General features: G+C 36.3%; 4 protein-coding genes and 1 pseudogene across 9 annotated transcripts; 2 read left to right on the top strand and 3 right to left on the bottom strand.

The window, feature by feature from the left end:
- Nucleotides 1-72: 72 nt before the first annotated feature.
- On the bottom strand, nt 73-4,498 carry LOC110725822. Of its 4 annotated transcripts, none has more exons than XR_002512234.1 (5): nt 2,940-4,498; nt 1,679-1,757; nt 1,367-1,595; nt 1,161-1,235; nt 73-1,037 (listed from the first exon to the last, which is right to left on the bottom strand). XR_002512234.1 is itself a non-coding variant. In XM_021905291.1 (5 exons), exons 3-5 carry the CDS (start codon nt 1,371-1,373, stop codon nt 291-293), a joined length of 861 nt encoding a protein of 286 aa, XP_021760983.1. In that variant the 5' UTR covers nt 1,374-1,595; nt 1,679-1,757; nt 2,940-4,312; the 3' UTR covers nt 73-290. The 4 variants fall into 4 exon arrangements, 2 of the variants coding, with proteins under 2 accessions (XP_021760983.1, XP_021760984.1); XR_002512233.1 differs by having other exon boundaries at nt 1,322-1,595; nt 2,940-4,321; XM_021905291.1 differs by having other exon boundaries at nt 1,335-1,595; nt 2,940-4,312.
- A 988-nt stretch (nt 4,499-5,486) lies between these two features.
- Nucleotides 5,487-8,592, top strand: LOC110725819 (protein MITOFERRINLIKE 1, chloroplastic-like). The gene is made up of 2 exons (XM_021905286.1): nt 5,487-7,066; nt 7,689-8,592. Exon 1 carries the CDS (start codon nt 5,748-5,750, stop codon nt 7,032-7,034), a length of 1,287 nt encoding a protein of 428 aa, XP_021760978.1. The 5' UTR covers nt 5,487-5,747; the 3' UTR covers nt 7,035-7,066; nt 7,689-8,592.
- Nucleotides 8,593-9,290: 698 nt separating this feature from the next.
- On the bottom strand, nt 9,291-15,760 carry LOC110725820. 3 transcript variants are annotated; one of them, XM_021905288.1, is made up of 7 exons: nt 15,318-15,760; nt 13,875-13,977; nt 11,142-11,567; nt 10,734-10,952; nt 10,529-10,653; nt 10,183-10,382; nt 9,291-9,596 (listed from the first exon to the last, which is right to left on the bottom strand). In XM_021905288.1, exons 2-6 carry the CDS (start codon nt 13,958-13,960, stop codon nt 10,231-10,233), a joined length of 1,008 nt encoding a protein of 335 aa, XP_021760980.1. In that variant the 5' UTR covers nt 13,961-13,977; nt 15,318-15,760; the 3' UTR covers nt 9,291-9,596; nt 10,183-10,230. The 3 variants fall into 3 exon arrangements, with proteins under 3 accessions (XP_021760980.1, XP_021760981.1, XP_021760979.1); XM_021905289.1 differs by having other exon boundaries at nt 13,875-13,965; XM_021905287.1 differs by having other exon boundaries at nt 13,875-15,760.
- LOC110725821 (probable NAD(P)H dehydrogenase subunit CRR3, chloroplastic) lies at nt 12,639-17,808 on the top strand. The gene is made up of 2 exons (XM_021905290.1): nt 12,639-13,173; nt 13,385-17,808. The coding sequence occupies exons 1-2, from the start codon at nt 12,962-12,964 to the stop codon at nt 13,647-13,649; spliced, it is 477 nt and encodes a 158-aa protein (XP_021760982.1). The 5' UTR covers nt 12,639-12,961; the 3' UTR covers nt 13,650-17,808.
- Nucleotides 17,809-17,903: 95 nt separating this feature from the next.
- LOC110725817 lies at nt 17,904-21,523 on the bottom strand (annotated as a pseudogene).
- Between the last annotated feature and the right edge of the window lie 2,314 nt (nt 21,524-23,837).

Here is a 23,837-nt window from a genome sequence, read left to right as displayed (position 1 = left end):
TGAAAAATGTTACCTAATAATCAACAAGGTGCTACATTAGATTGAAAAAGTGATACATAAGACCGGATAAAGTGTTACTATATAATTGAAAATGTTACTAAAGATAATTAAGTGTTACCCAAGAAATAAAAGGTAACACTTTAAAAATGATACTAACAATATAAAAAAGTGTTACATAAGAAGGTTTAAAGTAACACTTTTAAAAGTGTTACCATACATTACCCAAATTGTTACATAAGACCTTAGGTAACATGGGCGGAAGTATCACCCACTAAAGTGTTACCTATTGTCTATAATAACACATTTACCACATTATGTAACATTTTTTGGGTGTTACTTAAGGTTAGTTTTGTACTAGTGATAATGAACAGAAAGCTACCCCCACATCCAGACCTAAAACCATCTTTCTGAAACTTCCTATGAAATATGTTAGCTGTGTCGCATAGCCACTCAAAAGTCAGCGAACACCAGTCATACTTGACAGCCTCAGTAGCCACTGTCAATGCTGGTAGGAGTGACTTGGCAAAGTTTGAATTATTAGTGGTTGTACAAACCACTTTACCAAGAGCGACAAGTAGAAAGGCTACCATGAAATCCTCCTCCTCAACTTCATCAGCAAGGGGAATTGGTTGACCCGATTCATCCAACGGACATAATGCATCTGAAGCATATTTCAACGAAATGGTTTCTTTATTCGAACCGACACCGTAAAGATAAAAAATCCTTCTCATCTTCTCCACCTTCTCCTCATCATCTTCACCAACATCAAAAGGAACTTTTTCAGCACCCATTGGTAACCCAAGTACAGACCTCACTTGAGCGGGACCTAAGGGTAACACCTCACTCTGCCCAAACACCATCGTGCCATCAGGAAGCACTCTTGTCATCAACCAATAGCAAAATTGCCTTGGTATACTTTTCATGTCAATCTCTAAAAGACCTTGAAACCCCATTTGTGTCACTAAAGCACGTCTTCTTGAATCAAAATGTTTGACAGCTTCGCAGAAAGACTCGACTCTGCATACAATGTTGGGGTACTGCCATGACACAACAGCAGGGATTATGCATTAGTAGCCCACAAATAAAGTCAAGTGAAGAACAAAAAAAATACTCATATACATGCCCACATTCAAATTAGTTACTAAAACATCACATCGTACCTTTCCGACGTTCTCATGATGGGTCTTCAACACTGCCCCTTCCCTCACAACTTTTTGGCCTTCGGTTATTTCACCCTAGACACATACAGATCAAAAACCAATGTTATATCCAATTCTTAGAATATTAATTTGGTACAAATATCCTCTGTCTTGGTAATTACATATTCACTAAACCTTTGCCCTTTTCCTCTTCCGACTACTCTTACTCTTCATGAACTACATCATCATCTTCATGAACTCAGAGGGTGAGCAGGAGTCCTCCTCAATGTCTTCATCAGTCTGCTCATCAGACCCATTGTCTTCTTCAGTATCTTCAACAACAACATTTTTAGACTTCTTCGGTAGCTTTTCCCTCTTGTTAGTTTTGTGCATCCCCTTCACTTCAGACCCCCCTTTCACAAGGGCCTTACCAGGGGCCTTAGAAGTTGATGGATCCTAAATGCCAGAAATGACAGAAAATTTCAGTCTTTCACCAATCACATTCAACTAATATATTAATACATACATAGAACACTCACCGTCACATGTTTCCAGTTCTTCGATCGCACAACTGTCTTCGATCTCATAATTTTTGTAGGGAATAATACAAACCTACTACTGCAAAAAAAATCACAAAAGCTGCACTTAGCTTATACACAACAACCAATAGAGACATATCATGGATAAATGCTTCAACACACCCTAAATAATCAATACAAATCAGAAAATGCAGAAACAAACCTAAAAAAGGGCCTAGTAAAGGAATGTCATAATAATATCCAATTGGACTGTCATAATAATACAAAATGCATCAGCATTCTACAAGTACTATCACAGTTACAAAAAGGTATAACCAAGATGTAAAGTTTGTAATTCATTAAAGGTGTCAATAGTGATACCACTCATTTGATAAAAGTAGGTCATCAGAGACAGAACAAGTCTTTGGAGGGGTTCTAGTCCCAGCATATAGAACAGGAAAATAAATCATTTCACAGTGGCACTTAATTCACTCTCAAGAGTAATACAAGAAAAAGGTGTCATCTTCTATCAATAACACATATAGCTGCTTATCTACAGGCCACACAACAATCTCAGAACGCGAGCATGCACTTTATGTTCATAAATATTAATGGCTATGTGTACATGAATGGCTCCACACACAATGCTTGAGTAACGCAAGCATGCACTTTATGACACAGATAAATCTCACAGCAGCATTGTTGAAGATCTCTAACATGTTGAGATTTAAGGTTACAATTTCGACATGAAACCAATCAAACTCACAACAACAGATTTATAGCACTATCCCACCCAACAACACACACGACTGTCAATCAATTTTGTTTGTTTATTCACCTAATTACAACTAAAACATAATTACAACATACTTTAATCTCAAAACATACAATCTAATCAAACATATACAACCAACACCATGAAACCAATTATATAGCAAGAAATACCCATAAAAATAAATCACGCGCACAAGAAAATTACAAATTCGTGGAACAATTCATGCTGTGAATTGTAATTGGGATTTTATGTAATTCTTCAACCCTAAAAAAAACAAATTTTCGAGGACAATTGTAATTGGGATTTATGTAATTCTTCAACCCTGTTAATGATTTCAAATATGAACAACACCACATCCCCCTAAAACCCAGAAAATACCCATTTTAAAAACCCAATCTTTTAGGTTAAACGAATACAATGACATTAACTTAGACAAATTACTAAAATAAAAACAACAACCATTACAAATTTGGGAAAAACTAATGAATTTATAACTAAGTCGCTTACTTGGGTCAAATTGTTCCACGACTGATGCGTAAAACCCTTCAGTTCGCCCCGCAGCAATCCCGGAAAGAATTCTTCAACAAACCCCCAACGCAAATCACGAATGATGGAGATGGAGGGATAAGGAATACAGAGAAGAAGGGTTCGAAATTCAAATTCAAAAATTGGTTAGGAGGAGAAAATAAGGGTCCGAATATCAGCGGGGAGAGAGAGTGAGAAGACAGATCGAAGGAGGGGTAAATGGAAGAGAGAGAAAAAATACCCTCAAGCAAATACAAAATAAGGAGTACTATACCAAATACATTTACAAAATACGATATACTATAAAAACGGGCTGACAAAAAGCATAACGGAAGGTGATGTGGATTTCCACTCAATCATGAGAATTTACCAGCTTACCCCTGAAGATGCATTTGCTAATGCATCTCAACACTCCATTTAGCTCTGATTTTTGTAAGTTATATGCCATGTGTCAGCTAATAATAGGTCAATTATCTTTTTAATTATTAAAAAACAAAAATAATTAAAAGAAAAAAAAATTCAGAATCCCCTTTTACGCCACCACCACCTTCCCCTGCCACCAAACCTTCTCCCCCTCCCTTCCCTGCGCGGCCACCGCCCATCGGAACCCAACACACACGCCACCAACAAAAACGCACAGTCCGCCGGAATCCAACGTACACCACCACCAACTTCCCCTGCCACCAACATACACACCCATCCACCAACAAAAACACAGATACATCAACTCCACCGCCCCGCCACCAACACAGACGCCCAGCCACCAACAAAAACGCCCATCCCCTTTTGCTGAAACCCATAACACCCAAAATTAGGCAGTTTAAACAAACATTCATGATTGAGATACTTCAAACATTCAACAAACACCCAAAATTGAACAATTAGCAGAACACAAATTCATACTACAAAAATCTCTCAACTTTGACATCAAAATTCAAACTTGATGCAACCATTTACATGGGTTTTAATCCAATTTCAACAAAAAAAAACTTTACACTAATTAATTCACTGAAAAAAACAAAATTCAAGAAATCAAAGACAAAGGGAGAGAGAGAAAAGTGACGTGAAGCTCAAAATGTGAAAAGGGTATGAATTTTTCTCTCTCCTCAGATTAATTCAAACAAAGAATGAAGGAGGAGAGAGAATGTAAATGAGAATGGGAAAGCTTGTTGTTTAGCGTAAGGAGGATTGTTGGGTGGTGCCGGAAAATGCGGCTGTTCGCGTAAAAGTAACGCTCTTCTTCCTCTCTCTCTAAATTGTGGCAGAGGTGGTGGTGGTGGTGGAGGTGGCGGCGGCGGAGGTGCATGCTGCGTACTTTGTTTCAGTTTTTGAGGAAAGAGAAGAGAGAAAGAGGAGGAGTGAGAAGGTAAAGTAAGAGGAAAAAAAAAAAAAACCTTGTTTAACCGGTTACAGGTTAAATGGATCTGTTGAAGAAGGTGGGGTATAAAATTTGGATTTTTTTGAGATTAATGAAATGTTGAATTTTTATTGTCAGATCGCGCAAAGATTGGATTTTTAGTTTCTATTTTTCCAATTAAAAAAGTATTATTAATACATAACATAAATACAAATAGCTTAATGCATATATAAATATAAGTATTAATTAAACGCTAAAAGCGAACCTAACTAAAATAAGAATTATAATTTGTATTATATTTTACATAAGTGGGTACCTGGAACCGGAACCGGTACCCGGTGGTTCCAATACCAATTCCTAAATTTTAGAACCCGGTTGAACCAATTCCAATTCCGAATCCGAATTTTAGGATCCGGTTCCAACCAATTTCAAGTTCGGATCCTAAAATTTTGACCGGGTACCCAGTTTGCTCACCCCTACACGAGATGGTTGTATCCACCATGGTAATGTTTCATAAAACTTTTGAGCTCTTTTTATGAAACTCAAATAGGAGAATCTCGACCTTGTAGGCTGATGATTGGCCAATGATATCGGTTCAATGTAGCATTTCATAGGGTACTTCTTTTTTGAACCTCATCAAGGGTACTTTGGGTGGCCTCCATAATGCATTATCCAGTTGTTGAGGCTTGAATTGGTGGTGGAAAAGGTCTTGGTTTGATCATCCTTAGTAGGAATCCCAATTTTATTTTTCTTACCTTGACTATACCATGTTGCCTTGTTGGCACTCCTTCACCATAACATCAACACAGTCTAAACTAATTGGGTTTTTCTTTGTATCATAATAGTTATATTGTGTAACCCTATTAGTTCTTATAAAATCGATATCAAACTATTAAAAAAACAGCTTCTAAATCATGTGCATAAAAGAAATATTCAATCGCTGTAGTTCTCCAAATATTCTAACATTAACTTTACATTCCATAATTTAGGCCCTGTTCTATTCACCTTAAAAAATAATATTAAGTAAAAATAATTTCAGTTTAGTAAAAATAAGTTCATTTCAGTAAAATTCAGTTTTCTTAAAGAAGAATTATAATAGAAAATCAATAAAAATAATTTCAGTTCAGTAAAAATAATTTAAGTTCAGCAAAAATAATTTAAATTCAGTAAAAATAATTTCAGTTCAGCAAAATTAAGGTGAAGAGAACAGAACCTTAGTCTTACCATTAAATCATTTCGCCATGAGGATTCCTTGTGAGGAAAACCAACTTCCTCACCAGTAACCACCGTGAAGCCCTCGAGGAAAATTTTCCACATTCATTTTCCTCAATGAGCAAATTTCCAAAAACTTTGTAAAAAAAAAAAAAAAAAAGTTAAAGAGATTGCGGTACGTCGTACGTGTGCCCAGCATCCAAACACGTCGTATACAGTATATGAGTATACACAGTGAATTCTCAACGTTCACAAATTACTCACTCAAAAACCCAGAACTTCAACTTCCAATCCTAACAACCACCATGAAAGCTCGATTAACCTCTTCATCATCATCTTCATTCTCACTAACTCCATTATCACCATTACTACTCAATTCAACCTCTGATTTCGATTTCAACACATCTTTCTCTCTCCTAAATGCCGTCCTCATTTCCCCCAAAACCCGAAAATCCGCCATTAACAACAATGTCTGTCTCCCCCAATTCCTCTCAACCTCCATTTCTATGGAACTCAAGCTCCAAAACCCATCACCCAATTCTGAAATTCCGCAAAAACCCACCTCAAATTCTGCCTTAAAAGACCTTTCTATCTTCGAACGCGCGTCTATCGGAGCGGGTGCCGGAGGATCTGCCGGAGCTTTTACGTATGTTTGCCTTTACCCGCTTGAAACTGTGAAGACGAAGCTTCAGACAAAAGGGGCTAGTCAAATTTACGCTAATACCCTCGACGCCATTGTTAAGACCTTCCAATCAAAAGGTATTCTAGGGTTTTATAGTGGGGTTTCAGCTGCATTAGTTGGTTCTACTTTTTCTTCTGCTGTTTATTTTGCTACTTGTGAATTTGGGAAGTCATTTTTGTCTAAATTTGATAGTTTTCCTCCTGTGTTGATTCCTCCTACTGCTGGTTTAATGGGGAATGTTGTGTCTTCTGCTATAATGGTGCCTAAGGAATTGATTACGCAACGAATGCAGGCGGGTGCGAAGGGCCGGTCTTGGGAGGTTGTTGTTAGAATTTTGGAGAAGGATGGGATTTTGGGGTTATATGCTGGTTATTCAGCTACATTGCTGAGGAATTTGCCTTCTGGGGTTTTGAGTTATGCCTCGTTCGAGTGGCTTAAAGCCGCGGTTTTGAGGAAGTCGGAGAAGGGGAAGATGACACCATTGGAGAGTGTTTGTTGTGGGGCATTGGCCGGGGTGATTTCGGCCACGTTGACAACTCCATTGGATGTTGTTAAGACTAGGTTGATGACTCAAGTTCATGGGGAGGCTGTGACTAAGGTTGCTGCTGCTACACTTGGTGGGGTTAGTGCCACTGTTAAGCAGATTATGATGGATGAAGGTTGGATTGGTTTTACTAGGGGTATGGGACCAAGAATTGTTCATAGTGCTTGTTTTTCTGCAATTGGCTATTTTGCATTCGAGACTGCGAGGCTTGCGATCATGGAACAGTATCTTAAGCATAAAGATCAGCAGGCTAAGGAGATGATGGCTGCAGCTTCTTCATAACGCGGAGGGTTCTGGATTAAGATGACTGTTTGGTGATTATGGTGAATGGTGATTCTCTTCCTGCCATTTTTGTATGTAGGAGAATTTAAAATTGAGTTTGTTTTTGTTTGAGTTGAAATCTTTTCGCAATTTTGTTACTTAGATTAGCTGCTATCTGTAGTTTAATACAGTTGTAAGCAAACAACATTAAAGGGGAATAAATAATAATAAGTTGAGGTGAAATTATTTGGTCAAGGATGAAGTGATGAATGTAAATTTAATTTCATGCTGGTTTGCATATTGATATATATTACAAAGAAGTTTGTTATGGTTTACATATTCTTGTTATTTACAAAGGCACCACCGGCGCTGAAGTACTATTGGCTCAATTCATAAATTGACAATCCCCTGCCTCCCCAAAGTAATAGAAATGAACAGAAAATTGAATTAACCTAACAACTTAGCTTAGCAATATTGACATCAAGTTTTGATGATCAGGGATAGCCTTTCCTGTATGAGTTTACAGCAGCATATGGAGAAGCACTCCTTGCACAATTTGCATGACATGGCCTAAGTCTTTTATACCTTTCACACACCAGGTAATATGCGCCAGAGCAGCTAACACGAGCATGCTTCTTCATAACGCGGAGGGTTCTGGATTAAGATGACTGTTTGGTGATTATGGTGAATGGTGATTCTCTTCCTGCCATTTTTGTATGTAGGAGAATTTAAAATTGAGTTTGTTTTTGTTTGAGTTGAAATCTTTTCGCAATTTTGTTACTTAGATTAGCTGCTATCTGTAGTTTAATACAGTTGTAAGCAAACAACATTAAAGGGGAATAAATAATAATAAGTTGAGGTGAAATTATTTGGTCAAGGATGAAGTGATGAATGTAAATTTAATTTCATGCTGGTTTGCATATTGATATATATTACAAAGAAGTTTGTTATGGTTTACATATTCTTGTTATTTACAAAGGCACCACCGGCGCTGAAGTACTATTGGCTCAATTCATAAATTGACAATCCCCTGCCTCCCCAAAGTAATAGAAATGAACAGAAAATTGAATTAACCTAACAACTTAGCTTAGCAATATTGACATCAAGTTTTGATGATCAGGGATAGCCTTTCCTGTATGAGTTTACAGCAGCATATGGAGAAGCACTCCTTGCACAATTTGCATGACATGGCCTAAGTCTTTTATACCTTTCACACACCAGGTAATATGCGCCAGAGCAGCTAACACGAGCATGCTTCTTCATAACGCGGAGGGTTCTTGATTAAGATGACTGTTTGGTGATTATGGTGAATGGTGATTCTCTTCCTGCCATTTTTGTATGTAGGAGAATTTAAAATTGAGTTTGTTTTTGTTTGAGTTGAAATCTTTTCGCAATTTTGTTACTTAGATTAGCTGCTATCTGTAGTTTAATACAGTTGTAAGCAAACAACATTAAAGGGGAATAAATAATAATAAGTTGAGGTGAAATTATTTGGTCAAGGATGAAGTGATGAATGTAAATTTAATTTCATGCTGGTTTGCATATTGATATATATTACAAAGAAGTTTGTTATGGTTTACATATTCTTGTTATTTACAAAGGCACCACCGGCGCTGAAGTACTATTGGCTCAATTCATAAATTGACAATCCCCTGCCTCCCCAAAGTAATAGAAATGAACAGAAAATTGAATTAACCTAACAACTTAGCTTAGCAATATTGACATCAAGTTTTGATGATCAGGGATAGCCTTTCCTGTATGAGTTTACAGCAGCATATGGAGAAGCACTCCTTGCACAATTTGCATGACATGGCCTAAGTCTTTTATACCTTTCACACACCAGGTAATATGCGCCAGAGCAGCTAACACGAGCATGCTTCTTCATAACGCGGAGGGTTCTGGATTAAGATGACTGTTTGGTGATTATGGTGAATGGTGATTCTCTTCCTGCCATTTTTGTATGTAGGAGAATTTAAAATTGAGTTTGTTTTTGTTTGAGTTGAAATCTTTTCGCAATTTTGTTACTTAGATTAGCTGCTATCTGTAGTTTAATACAGTTGTAAGCAAACAACATTAAAGGGGAATAAATAATAATAAGTTGAGGTGAAATTATTTGGTCAAGGATGAAGTGATGAATGTAAATTTAATTTCATGCTGGTTTGCATATTGATATATATTACAAAGAAGTTTGTTATGGTTTACATATTCTTGTTATTTACAAAGGCACCACCGGCGCTGAAGTACTATTGGCTCAATTCATAAATTGACAATCCCCTGCCTCCCCAAAGTAATAGAAATGAACAGAAAATTGAATTAACCTAACAACTTAGCTTAGCAATATTGACATCAAGTTTTGATGATCAGGGATAGCCTTTCCTGTATGAGTTTACAGCAGCATATGGAGAAGCACTCCTTGCACAATTTGCATGACATGGCCTAAGTCTTTTATACCTTTCACACACCAGGTAATATGCGCCAGAGCAGCTAACACGAGCATGCTGTGCTTAGCTTTCAGCAGATTTCCAGCATTTCCTAGCTTCTTGTTAGCACAAAATCATTGCATTGCATTTGTTAAATAATTTCCTGTATTTGCAATGTACAAGCAATCATGTGTCTGAAGTGCTAACTGCAAAGAGTTATGAATGTAACGGAAACTTTAACATCCCTTATTCCCATTATAGACATGTCATTCCCGATTTCCCTCCCCAGACCCTTGTTTGCAGACTGATGCTGAATATTTGTATGAAGTTCATTTGGTATTTTCTAGTTTACGATTTCTTCTTCAGAGTAAAACAATGCTTGATACAGGTTTTTGTTTGGGTGGATGTGACATTGTTGTGGTATAACCTATGGGCTATGGGCCTATGGCTGTTCTACTGACTAATTTTTCAAATTTCTCCGGTCTTAAGCATGCAGATACTCTTCTGTTGAGATTTAAACAGAAGAAATAGTGAGGTATTAAGTGCAGAATGGGAGAATGGATTACTGAGGTCTATACTGTAGCTCCTATTTCCCGTGAAAAAACTTGTACAATGATTCAACAAGGAAAGAAAAGATTTATTTTACAATCATTCTTTCTTTAGCTTGCCTCCAACATCTTTATGTTCGAAAGAGTAAAAAGTAAAGTAGTTTAGTTAGTGGTGAAGTATGTGTGCATGAAATTACTCACCAGTCCTTTGTGAATTGGCTCAGAATAGCCAAGTTCTCTGTGACAGACTCAGTTACCACCTGTTTCAGTTGACAATTTTGAAGGAGCCGTATGGTTGATGCTACTATGTATGCTGGATGAAGAATCATCATGTTGGTGTTGAGGTAAGGTTTTCTTCTTTCTTCTAAACATACCCCATAGATAATATTTCCGTTTGAATCCTGCATATGAGCATTATATTTGTTCCCCATCTATCATTAGAAATATTCCTTTTAAATATATAATTTGAAACAGGTTAAGTAGTAAGTACTGATAGACTAATAGAGTAAAATTATATTTGCAAAAGTTTCAAATGATTTGGGCTTACTCCAATAATTTGGTGGCAGCTCACAAGATGAAAAGATCAGGAGCTCAACATTATTGATCCTTGATATCATGGCTAATTCACGGTCAACTATGTCATCCACTAGGCAGTCGTACATTCTTTCAGTGCTGTATGATGTGCAATTGCTTTATTAAAACAGAAAATTTGGATAAATTAGTTTGACATACATATTTTTGTTGAAGATTACCGGTGATCAGGAAAAAAGTACACTGCAATATTATAAGCTGTTGGCAGTGTTTCCTTGAACTTCACAGGCCAAATGTTGAATTTAGAAACCATCTCTAAGCGTAGGAGCACAGGCAAAGAACTTGTCACCTCTGATGCTTCTTTGCATGCTTCGTTGGATAGGTGTGCCATCATTTCATGGACAGTACAAGATTTTTCTCCATATATCTTAAAACTTCCCCTGCAAAATAATAACCATATGCATATTAGAACTCCTTACTAAAATAGTTGTTTCAAAACTATTTCCTGCCTTCCTGATTTAGGGCGAATCTTGATGTTTTTGTCCTTGTATCCTCTTTTGCGGAGGATTAAACTAATATCATGTACATTAAATTAGTTGTTCCAGGACACAAGAGAAGGGGAGCATTACTTCCAAAAAGGATCTGGTAGTGGCTCTATATTGCTACAGAAGTCATCTTCAAGGATACAGGATGTTTCCGGAGAGCCAGACTTAGCCGCCCTAGCACTTGTTGCTTCAAAGTCTTCATCTGGAAAATGCAGGTCTCCAACAACATATTTGTGTGTTTGCCTTTTTGGATCATGACTCGTTTCCAAATCTCTGCAGAATAACTGTATCTCATTGGTTGATGGACCAGCCTCGGCATTTCTCACACTCTGAGCTTCCTCAATTAATGATGTATGAAGTGGCTCCTTTGCATCATCTTTTAGTTCACCACTTTCTGTGTCTGAAACACTGTTTGTTGAATCAGACAGTTCAACGATCCTTGGCTCACAAAATTCACAAGTCCATTCGACTTCATCATCATCTGTCTCTGCCAACTTATTACGGCAGTAACTGAAACGCAGGAAATTATTTGGACAAGGTTAGTTCACACTACCTATATACATATCTTTCTTAGCTACACAAACTTTCTGTAAGTATATGCTATGGATATACATTGACATAGATAAGAGAATATCTAGTCCCAAAGATATTATTTTGTTAATTCCCACTTTATCCCTTTAAATGATTCTTTTTTCTTCTAGTTACATACGTGATGTTCAAGTACTCAACTTGTAACGGAAGCTAAAGTCAACTAATTAACTATACATGGGAGCTACTGTTACCTTAAAAGAAATAGGAGCTCAACACTTATTTAGAGCTTAGGGTCAAAACTAGCAGAAATACTTATCATATGAAAATAATTCAGAAGCCGCAATTTTCTAACAGAAAACCCTGTAGCCCTGTTCCTGAAGCTTCTTTCACTGATACCTGAAAAAGTGCAGGAACTAAATCTAAATCCTGGGGCTTATATCCCAAGATTGACTATTGTTTCCAGGGGAATTAAATTGTAGTTCTACCTTTTCGGCCCCGAGTAGCAACGAACGTGTGTAATTATTGTGAATGGTGGTTCAATATGTAGTCCTGGTGGTCCAATATAGTCTTCAAGGAGACAGATTGGAATAGATGCATATGCTTAGATATACTATATTTTCATGGATTTTTTATAGTGCAATTAGATCCTTAAATATATACTCCGTAGTATACAAGAGAATTAAATTTAAAATTACAATAATATTCCGAATGAGTCTGTAAATTGTTTTCCTTAAAGGAATTCTAATCATCATTGCTCTTTTCCCTTCTCTCACCTTTCCGCTTCTGCTCTCTTCCATCCTTACTCTTATGTTCTTTTCTAATATTCGTGTACGGAACCAATCACAGGAAAAGGTTTGAAAACAGATTAGTTTCATTTTTTTTAAAAAAACAGTTTTTTTCTTCTAAAAAATAATAATAATTTAAATTATTGTAATCATTTACATATGATTCCTGAACTTTCATAACATCTCTAAGCTCGTCAATCAAATACCTCAGATTTTGGACTTTTTTTTTTAATTTTTTTTTTGAAAGAAGATTTTGGACTTTATAAAATGAGGCAAAATAAATAATCCTACCAAAATCTTGTGAAAGATGGAAGCCTAATACTTTGTTTATAAAAAATTTTGAAAAAAAAAAAATTATTTACCACCAATGAAAAAAAAAAGTAAAAAATAAATAAATAAAGTTCAAGAGTATTTTATTTCGTCCCTCAAAAATTCCCTTTTTGGCATTACAAAAAAGATAGACCATAAATATATTCATGAAAAAGGCAGCACTTTCAATAAGACAAGAAAATAGATATAAACAACCAATGCAGCCACATATTTACATATACCCACTCTATCCTCAAAATCCCCACTAAACACCACAAAATGATTTTATCAGGCTGTATTTCCATAACCAAACCTGTTATCACTCTTGCTTCTCTCTCTCAGAATTCTTCTAAGCACACAGCACCCCGGAACCCTTCAAAGATTACTCCTCCAAAATCAAGCCACAATCCGCAAATTCAGCCCTCTATTGCGGAGATAGAACGAGCCATTGGTGCTGGCAAATACCGCGATCATGATCCTGCTAGTATAAGGTAAGCACCTCACATCTTACTTATCTCTTTCAGACTCTATTTTAATATATTAGAGAAGTAGAACGAAGTATAAGCTATCCAGATAATTAGAACTTGGGATTATTGTTGGTACACAGTACAAACTTCAGATAATTTTAAACCGTTTTTTGTATTATTAGTCTGTTATCACTCATCTTTTTTTGTTGCTTTATACTTTGTATATGTAATGCAGTGATCCTGCAGAGAAGAATAGTGTGTTCGATGCAGTATTATCGAATTCAGTAGGAAAGACAGAGGGCAAAACTGAACGAGCACTACGCGAAACTGGAGAGTGGATGAATGAACAAACTGAGAGAGCTGCTCGGTCATCTGGAAAGAAAATTTTAGAGGTTATGTTTTTTTGGATTGCACCTGCTTGGTTCCTCTTGTTCTTTATTGCTACCGGTGCTGTTAAGTTACCTTTTACCTCTCCTGTTCTTGATGACTTTCTCATGTAAATATGAATTACACATTTTCTTTAATACTATATCATACCATCATATAAAGAGATTGCAAATTGTGACAAAACTCGACAATACGATCTGAACTCTATCAGTATTTACTGAGAGACACAAAGCCAGCATGATGCATATACAAATGAACTCTAATTTGACTTGATTTTTGTGCTTATCTTACTTATTGTTCTTTCATGGAATTTAAACTACGAAAGCTTAGAAACTTACACGTGTTCGGAGGCAATTTGGCACTTGCTGCATACAACTAATAGTTCAGGGATGCCTCTCATTCCGCATGTCTGGCACACACTCATTCTTTCTGCAACCAACACTATGATTTAAGGCATAAGATAAGGCATCAGCAAAGAGTATTCTAAAACGTGAAGTATAGTAGAAATTTCTACCACGTTTGTTTGGTAGACAAAAATATTATAAAGGAAGTTGCATTGAAAATCAGGGTTTCCTAATACAAATTTTGGCACTTTCTAGAAAATGGAATTACTTGGGTAAAATAGAAACTTTAGAAATATTACTTTCTATGTTCAATCAAGCAATCACTGGGATATTAGTACGGCTCTTATTCATCCCACTTGTATTGTATGATCGGAGTACACAACTGTCAACTGGGCTGAGCCAATTCATGGACGGTCCAGTTCGGATGCTCTTAGTTCATGTCAAAATTAGCCCGGCTAACAAGCTGGGTGTTCGATAAACAGCCTTGCTCTATGTGGACTGGTCCAAATAGGCCGTGACCGGTAGCTAGGCTAGGTGTGCTCACTTTTCCTTTCTAGGAACCCCAAATCTAAAAGATCTCTTAACATCTCTCCCTATATTAAGAGTAATTCCTAAAATTATGCAAGCTAGCAACTTCATTCATTTAATTCATTATAATGTAGTTCACTTTCAAGATACAGACCGTACCAGTTTACATTTATTACCAATTTAATGAGAATATCATCTTCTTGTACTTCAAATAAAGAACTTGTACATTGTACTAGCAAGTAATCCATGCTTTGTGTCAAAAAAAAAAGAAAAAAAAAAGCAAGTAATCCATGCTATGTTTTGTGTAAAAAAACATTCAACAAATATGTGAGCTTTTAACAGCCACATTTTCAATTTATGGGATGTTCTTTCTTGCTTGAATATGGATTTTAAGTATAATATATTCGGGTTGTAATGATCAGCCCAAGTAATTATATAATCTATTACAAAGATCTTAGAAATTGAACTAAATCCATAATTTCCTATGTTTTAAGTATTCAATTTCTAGATTAAATACAAGAGAAATGTAATTTTACACCCTCTTACATTCTTCTTTTCATCACACTTTTTCACATGTGCTTCTAGTATGTTAAAGTGAAAGAACGTAAAATGACATTCGAGTGTATGATGGACCTACCTAATATTTTTCACACCTCTTGCAAATTCTTTGATCAAACATGCCATAAAAAAATTTACCCAAATTATATTCTTCAAACTTAAACATTTCATGATGTTTGCTTTAAAACAGCTACCCAACTCTTGTAGGTGGGTAATCCCATTACCTCTTTTATAGCAGTTAAAAAAAAAAATAAAAAAAATAAAAAAATAAAATTCAAAATGTTCCTAAAAAATTTGCAAAATTAGATAACAAAGTAAAATATTCAAGAAGATTATGAAGAAGAAACTGACCTTAATAAAGAAGAATTGAGCTAGTCTTTCTCTTGGGAACTTTATTCTTATGTTTTGTTGCAGCTTAATAGGAATTGAAAGAAACATGAAAAGCAGTTGGAAATGGCTTTAAAGCTTTCAACTAACCTTATTTTACAGTATTATTGCAAATTTGTGAGGGACTTACCTATTATATAGTGAGTTAAAAAACTGAAAATAGTATGTCTTGCTACATGAACCACTCGTTTTCCATAAATACTTAATTTTTATACAGCTTATGGTAGTAAAAGGCTAAAAGCTGTGGAAGAATAGAATATTGTACTTGTATATTTTTGCCTTTTGTGTGTGTGTGTGTTTTTTTTTTTTTTAATTTTTTTTTTATCTTTTATTATTATTTTTTTAATTTGGTATACATGGTGCTGTAAAGAGAGTTGTGATGTAAACAAAATTTTATCTCTAATTGTTTGGTTAACCAATAATGCGGGGAAGTTGAAATTCATGGGAAATGAAATTTTGAGTGGTTGTTTGGTTAGAATTAAAAGGGAATAAAAATTTCTAGGAATTTTGATTTCCTACAAAACATGGGAATTTATTTAGCTACTCTCTCCTTGGTCAATAGAAATTCATGAGAATTGAGATTTCCTTTATTGTCAACCAAACAAATTATGGCCGTTTCCTAGGAAATAAATAAGGTACTTACTTCTCATGGGTATATAACTTCCTTGTGAACCAAACAAGCACTTAATTCCCTTCTCATGGGTATTTTCACAACTTCTCAAATTCTACTATGGAGTACCTTTACGGATCACTAGACTTAAACCAACTAAATTAATTAGTTTCACAAATTGATTTGAAATCTCATCACTTGTCAAATAGATTATACAGTACAATTTTTTTTACTCATGAATTATTATATTTCCTAATCTCTAATTTACTTCCTGGATTTGACCTCTACTTGCCATTAAATAAAATGCCAATTCAGTTGTTAATCAAATCAAATTTATATCAACTATATCTGTGTATCATATACAAAAATTTCTAATAATTTGGATTTCCTGTCAATAAAAAACTGGATGATCACTTGATCAGCTAATTTCTTGTAAATTTGCATGACTGCATCCACACAGATATCTCCCCTAAACAGAATTATTCAGTTAGTAACTTAAATTGCATTTATCCTGCTTATTCACATTTCACAGTAACAGTGATTGTAAACAATACTACTTGCTTCTGCATTCGAGGAAGTCTTAACAACATTGATCATACAAGTTACATGCTAACAACACAAAACACACAAGACTGCAAGTCGAAGCAAAATCAACCTATGTAAAAGAAGACTAAACCTTAGAATATTTGCTCTGCCACTTCTCCTGATCTGAAGACCTTTTACAGCAAAATGAGGTCCAGAAAATTACGTTAGTATATTACAAGGGAAGTAAAAGATACAATGATTCTCGAATATCCATTGAGGAATTATGAGATTAATTAGTAAAATGTTTTGCTAAATAAAGTAAGGAGTATCCACCAGTAGTGAAAATATGATGATAGCAAGCACTACCTTATTAAGAACTATCTATGCAAGACTACTTATGCAAGTTCTTGTGTAATGTGTTGGGGGTTTCAGGTTCTGCTACAAATGATTTCAGGCCTCTGAATCAAACAAGCAGCATCGTGTCCCTAACTTGAAAATTTGAGAGCTTTTCTTACGGTACTTAAAATTTGTTTTACTGTTACTAACAAGTAACAACACGTTTCAGAAGTAAAAGTTTTTACTGAAACTAATAGGAAAACCAGTAGACACTTCCCACAAACAATTTACAGGAGCATTTTTATTAAAAAAAAGTTTGTTATTTCTTAGAATCAGCATTAGGGAATGAAGAGATTGCTCTTGAATAAAGCTCTAATCAGTAGTTTGTTGGCCAAATTCTTAAATATGACAAATTTCTCACACAAAGTGTACTTATACTTAGAAAATTCTTGCATCAGAAGTTTGAAACAAGTTACCACCATAGGTTGCCAAACTACATAGCAGGAATCATCATACATTACACTGCCAACATACAGAATAACAGAAGTAACAAGTAAACTATTTAATACAAGAATTCTAAGCAATCTGAGTAATTTTCAAAACTTAAATCAACCCTTACCAATGAGTTTTTAAGATATAACTTTAGCACCTAATGTTGTCTTTGCAGGAAAACAGAAGAATTCTACAAAGACAGGTACTTCAGGTTTCGCTTTAATAATATATATTGTCACATGACCTACTCATGAAATCATGAAGCAAAGAGAAAGCATGATGGTACACTAGATGCAATCAAATAGAGGTTCTAGTAGAAATCGAGAAGATTCAGAGTTTTTTGTAAACGATTATCTTTTTTTACAATGACTACATAGACTGAGGAACTGAGCAGCTTTTGAGCTGAATTATTGACACTATTGTTCTCAAACAAAAAAAAAGGGGTTTTTATCCCCTAGACTAGAATTCATGTAGTAAAACTTGAGAATGAAATTAGTAAACTTGATTTTCTGCTATACAGTTATTTTTCTTACCAGCATGCTTACAAGTAAAAATCAAAATCTAAGACTACGATAAACTGACATCTGAATCCACGGCTCAAGAGCTAATCTCCTGTAGAAACCTGCACCTAATCATCAGTACTCACTGAAATGAGTTCTTGGAGTTGACCAAGGACACTCCTCAACATCATCACCTCCAACTTTCAGTATCTTTCTCGAAGCCCCATGATTGGCTGCTCGAAACTTCACATCAGGCCTCTTAGCTGGTAAATCAGGCACCTGCAGTTCCCCTTTTAACATCATATGTGCTTCCTTAATAGTAGGCCTTTTCTTGTTATCTAAGTGCACACAGCACAGACCAACCTTGAGCATCCTTTCCATGTCTTCCTTACTATACCACCCCATCATCCTCCAATCAACGGCCTCAATCAGCTTACCCCTCTCCCACAGGTTCCATATCCAATCAGTGAGATAACCTTGTTTGTTCTCGGTTGGCCTTCTTCCTGTCACCACCTCCAAAACCACCACTCCAAAACTGTAAACATCAGAGTTAATAGTAGGAACACCCAAGTGAAGATACTCCGGGGCTATGTACCCTATTGTCCCAGCTGGAATAGTAGGTTTCCTCAATCTAGAATCTCGGTCATATACCTCAACCAACCCAAAATCACCAAGTTTAGGGTTAAAATCCGAATCAAGCATCACATTACTAGTCTTAACATCCCTATGAATGATCTGCCTGTTGCATTCTTCATGCAAGTATGTGAGACCAGAAGCTATACCAAGCACAATGTTCAGCCTTTGTTCACAAGTTAAAACACGAAAAGCATCCGAATCTGTATGCAGATTCTGATCAAGGTTACCATTATGCAGAAACTCATACACCAAGATAAGTTCATTTTTTTCACAGCACCATCCCAACAATTGAACAAGGTTTTTGTGCTTCAATTTTCCGAGTCATAGAAGAACATTCATTGGTAAAGGTTCTAATGAGATTACCGTCACTAGCATCATTGAATCTTTTAACAGCAACTACTTGTTCATGGAAAAGAATTCCCTTATAAACTGTTGCTGATGTTCCTTGGCCTATGATCCTACCCCTGCTGAAACCATCAGTAGCCGATTCGATCTCCGAGAGATGCAACTTCATAGGCCCTTTCTTCAACTCATTCCTCCTGTTTTTCTCCCTATCTGATATCACACTTTTCCTTGACAACCAGACAAAATAAATCACAACAACAACTGCCAAAAAACTCAATGCAGAAATAATTCCAGTCAATGCAATCTCATCTTTCTTGTTATCATCATCAGAAACTTCACCCGGAGTACAATTCACACAATCACCTCCCTCCTCATCTCTATCAACAGTCGAAAAATCGAACTCGAAAGTCTTGAACTCCCATCCATTAATAACATGTAATGCAGACCCATCTCTATTAGAAGCAGAGAATCCCACATACATTGACTCCTTCAAATGCTTAGAAAGATCAATTTTAGCATAAAGAACAGGATTCAAGGGTTTAATTGGGAGGTAACTAACCCAAATTCTGATAGTTTTTACTGAATTTCTGTACTCAATCCAAGCATTAATCTTCTTTCCACTACTCAAATCAACTCCACCCAAAACCCATCAACAGAAACCAAAGAAATGTCAGAATTCACATCAATACCCACATGATTATCATTAACATCGCCGACTAATGCATCAAATTTTGTATCGAATTCGACTGCGAAAAACGATTCTTGAGAGTTCAGGCTGAATTCAGGCAAACCCAAATGCCCAAATTTAGAACTAAACAACCCCAAATCAGAGGTGATCAAGAAAGCGATTCCATCACCAGGGTTTGAGGGAGAAGAAGGAGTAATAATGAAGGAAAATCGAGAAAAGAAAGAAACAGAGGAATTAGTTGAATGATCAAGAAATTGAAGTGGGTAAAAGTAGAATGCTCTGCCTGAAGAAGAAGGGTTTTGTTGGGTTAAACTAATGGAAGAAAGGTTTGTTGCAGAATTGATGATTAAGTTCGCATCGCCAAAGAAGGTGATGTTGTTTGCAGGGATGAATGAGATGGAGGATGAACAGGGGATGTTGAATGTGAAGATTATGGTGAAGATTATGATGAATTTTTGAAACATGGTTGAATTTGGAAGTTTGAATCTTGGAATTTGAGAATTTTGAGGTTTTGGGTGGATTTAATCTTGGTTTTCTCTGTAAATTTTGAAGTTTTAGTGAAGTACTAGTAGTAGCTTCTGGTTTGAGAAGAGGATAAAGTAGAAAGAAGGGAGGAAGACGTTGGGAGGGAGGGAAAACAGAGCACCATTTCTTTTTTCTGATTTTTTAATTTTAATTTCAATTTATAATATTTTTTTTTTAAAATTTATGATTTGGTTAACTTAATTATTTAGTGGAAATGGATCTTTACAAGAAAATACAAGGGTTTTTTTTTTTTTTAAAAAAAAAAAAATTAGAAAATACAAGTTTATAATCTTGATAACAATTTATATTTATCTAAGGTTGTGTTTGGTTATCTTTATTTCATTTCTATTTCTAAATTTTAATTCTTGAATTCCAAATTCTGAAATTAAAATTCTATTTTATGTGTTTGGGAAACTCTAGAAATTGGAATTTAGGAATTTTACGTAAGATGTTGACTTTATAATTTATAAAAATTATGGAAAAGAAATTGAAAAAATGCATTTAAATGAAGTTCTGTTACTAACAGAGGAGAGAGAAAGCAACTAAAAAAGAGAAGATTGCAAAAATGGAGACAAGCAAATTGCATAAATGTTGACCACTTGTTCATTTTGGAAAAGACGAGGATACATGCCCATCAATATTCGTCAATCTAAGGAAGTGAATTGTAAATGACAGGGTAGAGCACTTGAAATTCTATCAAATTGAGCCATGTTTAATGGTCCCGGAATTGAAGCAAATACAAATCCAAATTCTTGCAGTTTATCTATTGGATATCTGGTTATTTTAGGAAACAAGTATTTGTTTTTTTGTTATTTACTTGGTCTGGGAAACTTTTTATGGGCTTCCTATAGTCAGTAGTTTATTTCCTTATTTTCAGCTTTTTACTTAGGCCCAAGGCCATAATCTTGTATATATGGTAAAAACGCTTCTGCTGTCAAAGCAAGTCAATTGACCTAATTTCTAAAATTCCCTCATGGTATCAGAGCCAATGGTTGCTCGATCCTCAAAACCCTAAATCTTCTTATTCCTGCGCTCTTCTCCTTCTCGTCTCTGTTTGCAGATTTGCAGCGAGGCAACTGGTGGTTATTTCTGAAGGGCAGCAGCTACAGGTGGTTGTTTGTGCAATTTTTTTAAGTGGTTCTCTCTTCACTAAGGTCAGTGCCTATTGTATTTCTAATTCAAGTTCTCTGTTATTATGGGTGATAACGGGAAGAATGGTAAAAAGTTGCAACTTATTCATGATGCATCTTCAATTTATTATTTACATCCTTCTGAAGGGCTTGGTACATCCCTCACTAAGTATTTGTTAAAGGGCGAAAATTATGATGTTTGGGAAAAGGCTGTGATTAATGCTTTAGAAGGGCGTAATAAGTATGGTTTTTATTAGTGATGACTTTGAGAAACCAACAGATGAGAAAAGTGCTGAATTTGTAGCTTGGAAATCTAATAATTCTACTATATGTTCTTGGTTGTTCAATTCGGTTGATGAGTCTATACAACCTAGTGTTGCTGGTCATAAAATTGCTAAAGAGATGTGGTTGGATTTAAAAGAACGTTATTCAATTAATAACGGCCCTCGTCGTAATCAACTCAAGTCCCAGTACCACTTACTCCGTCAAAACTGCATGAGTGTAGTGTCATATTATAACAAGTTCAAGGCATTGTGGGACGAGTTGTATGGTTCGGAGGATTTGACTTGTGGTTGTACTTGTGATGCTGCTGCTAAACTACAAGCCCGTGTTGAACGAGAAAAGACTCATGATTTTGTTTTGGGTTTGGATGATGACCTATATGGAGCTCTTCGCACCCAAATCTTGAGTATGGAGCCGTTTCCCGCACTTAATAAGGCATTCTCTTTAGCAACACAGGAAGAACGACATCGAAGTATTATAAGGGACCGTGATGATAAATCTCAGGCTCTTAGTTTTGCAGTTCAAGCTTCCCAAAATTCATCCAGTTTGCAGCCCAACCCCACCAGCTCATCACCTTCAACATGCTCTCATTGTGGGCGCACAGGTCATGTTTATGAAAAATGTTATCAGCGAATTGGTTTTCCTCCAAGGGGGCGTGGGCGTGGTGGTAGTCGTGGTGGTCATGGTCGAGGGGGAGCTTCAGGAGGACGTGGACAGCAGGTACCAGCAGCAGCTAATACTGCCAGAGCAACGAACCAGCAACATGATGGTGATACAGACCCCAACAATGGCTTTCATCAAGCCAACAACATTGCTACACCTCCTGGTTTCACTAGTGAACAAGTGCAACACATTATAACTCTCCTGGAGTCTTCTTCAGCTTTTGAAAAATTGTATGGTAAGGACAACAATAATTGTTTATGGCTACTTGATAGTGGCGCATCACACCACATGACAGGGATTTTGGATGATTTGTTTGATCGCTCAGACCTCCCACCTTGCCCTGTTAGCTTACCTGATGGTATTCAAACCATTGCAGTTTTGAAAAGGAGTGTTTGCTTGGGATCTGGTTTGGTGCTTCAGAACGTTCTATATGTCCCTAACCTTAAATGCAATTTAATTTCTATTAGCCAACTTATTATTGACTCACATTGTTTTGTGACGTTCACTGATCGTGTTTGTATCATACAGGACTGCACGTCGAGGAAGGCGATTGGCCTAGGTGAACTTCGGAATGGGGTGTACGTTTTTCAGCCAGTGACACAGCAAATTCTGTCTCATTCTACTACAGCAGACTCAACTCTTCTCCTACATCAGCGACTGGGACATCCTTCAAGTCAGCATTTATCTTATGTTTCCGGTTCCAGTAGAAATAGTAAAATAAAGAAATACTTAGACTCTTGTGATGTATGTTTTCGAGCAAAGCAAACTCGTACGATGTTTCCTTTAAGTGATAATAAAGCTGATACTTTGTTTAGTTTAATCCATTGTGATTTATGGGGTCCGTACAAAAAATCTGTTTCTTCTAGCTCTCATTATTTTCTTACAATTGTTGATGATCATTCCCGTAGTGTTCGGATTTATATAATCAAAGAAAAGAGTGAAGTACCGACTTGTTTAAGAAATTTTTGTGCTTTGATGAAAACTCAATACGATAAGACAGTGAAAATAATTCGGTCTGATAATGGTACTGAATTCACCAAAGGCTCTCTTCTGCAGTTTTATCAAGATATGGGTATTATGTTTCAGTCTTTATGTGTCGGTACCCCTCAACAAAACGGCCGTGTTGAACGGAAACATCGTAATATTCTGGAGGTTGCAAGGGCTCTGCGATTTCAGGCATCTCTTCCTATTCGATTTTGGGCCGAATGTGTTCAAGCCGCTGTACATCTCATTAATCGAACGCCCACAAAAGTGCTCGAAGGGAAGTCACCATATGAAATTTTATTTGGCTCTCCTCCTAATTTAGAGTTGCTTCGCGTGTTTGGCTGTTTATGTTATGCTCACAACAAGCCGAGAACAAAGTATAAGTTTGGCTCCCGTAGTCGAAGGTGTGTCTTCTTGGGATATCCTTTTGGTCAAAAAGGGTGGAAAGTATTAGATTTGGAGACAAATGAGATTTTTGTGTCTCGAGATGTCCGATTTTTGGAGGACACATTTCCATTTTCTCATGAGTCGACAGAGCCTTCTCATGCTGAGCACAATCAGGTTTATGCAGATTTAGATTTTGGGGACTTATCTTCATATCCAGTAGCCCCTAATGTGGTGGACAGGGGGAGTGTTTCCCGTGAGCAGCAAGCTGCACCTTAACCAATGCGTGTATACACGCGCCGCCAACGCAATACTAGTGTCCAAGATGCTACTTCGGGTATGTTAGCTCACCCTGAGTCATCTCCAGCCAGCCCCTTAGTTCGT

Source organism: Chenopodium quinoa, unplaced genomic scaffold (assembly GCF_001683475.1).
Source record: "Chenopodium quinoa cultivar QQ74 unplaced genomic scaffold, ASM168347v1, whole genome shotgun sequence".
NCBI classification, from domain to species: Eukaryota; Viridiplantae; Streptophyta; class Magnoliopsida; order Caryophyllales; family Amaranthaceae; genus Chenopodium; species Chenopodium quinoa.
This window is presented reverse-complemented; position numbering and strand designations above follow the sequence as displayed.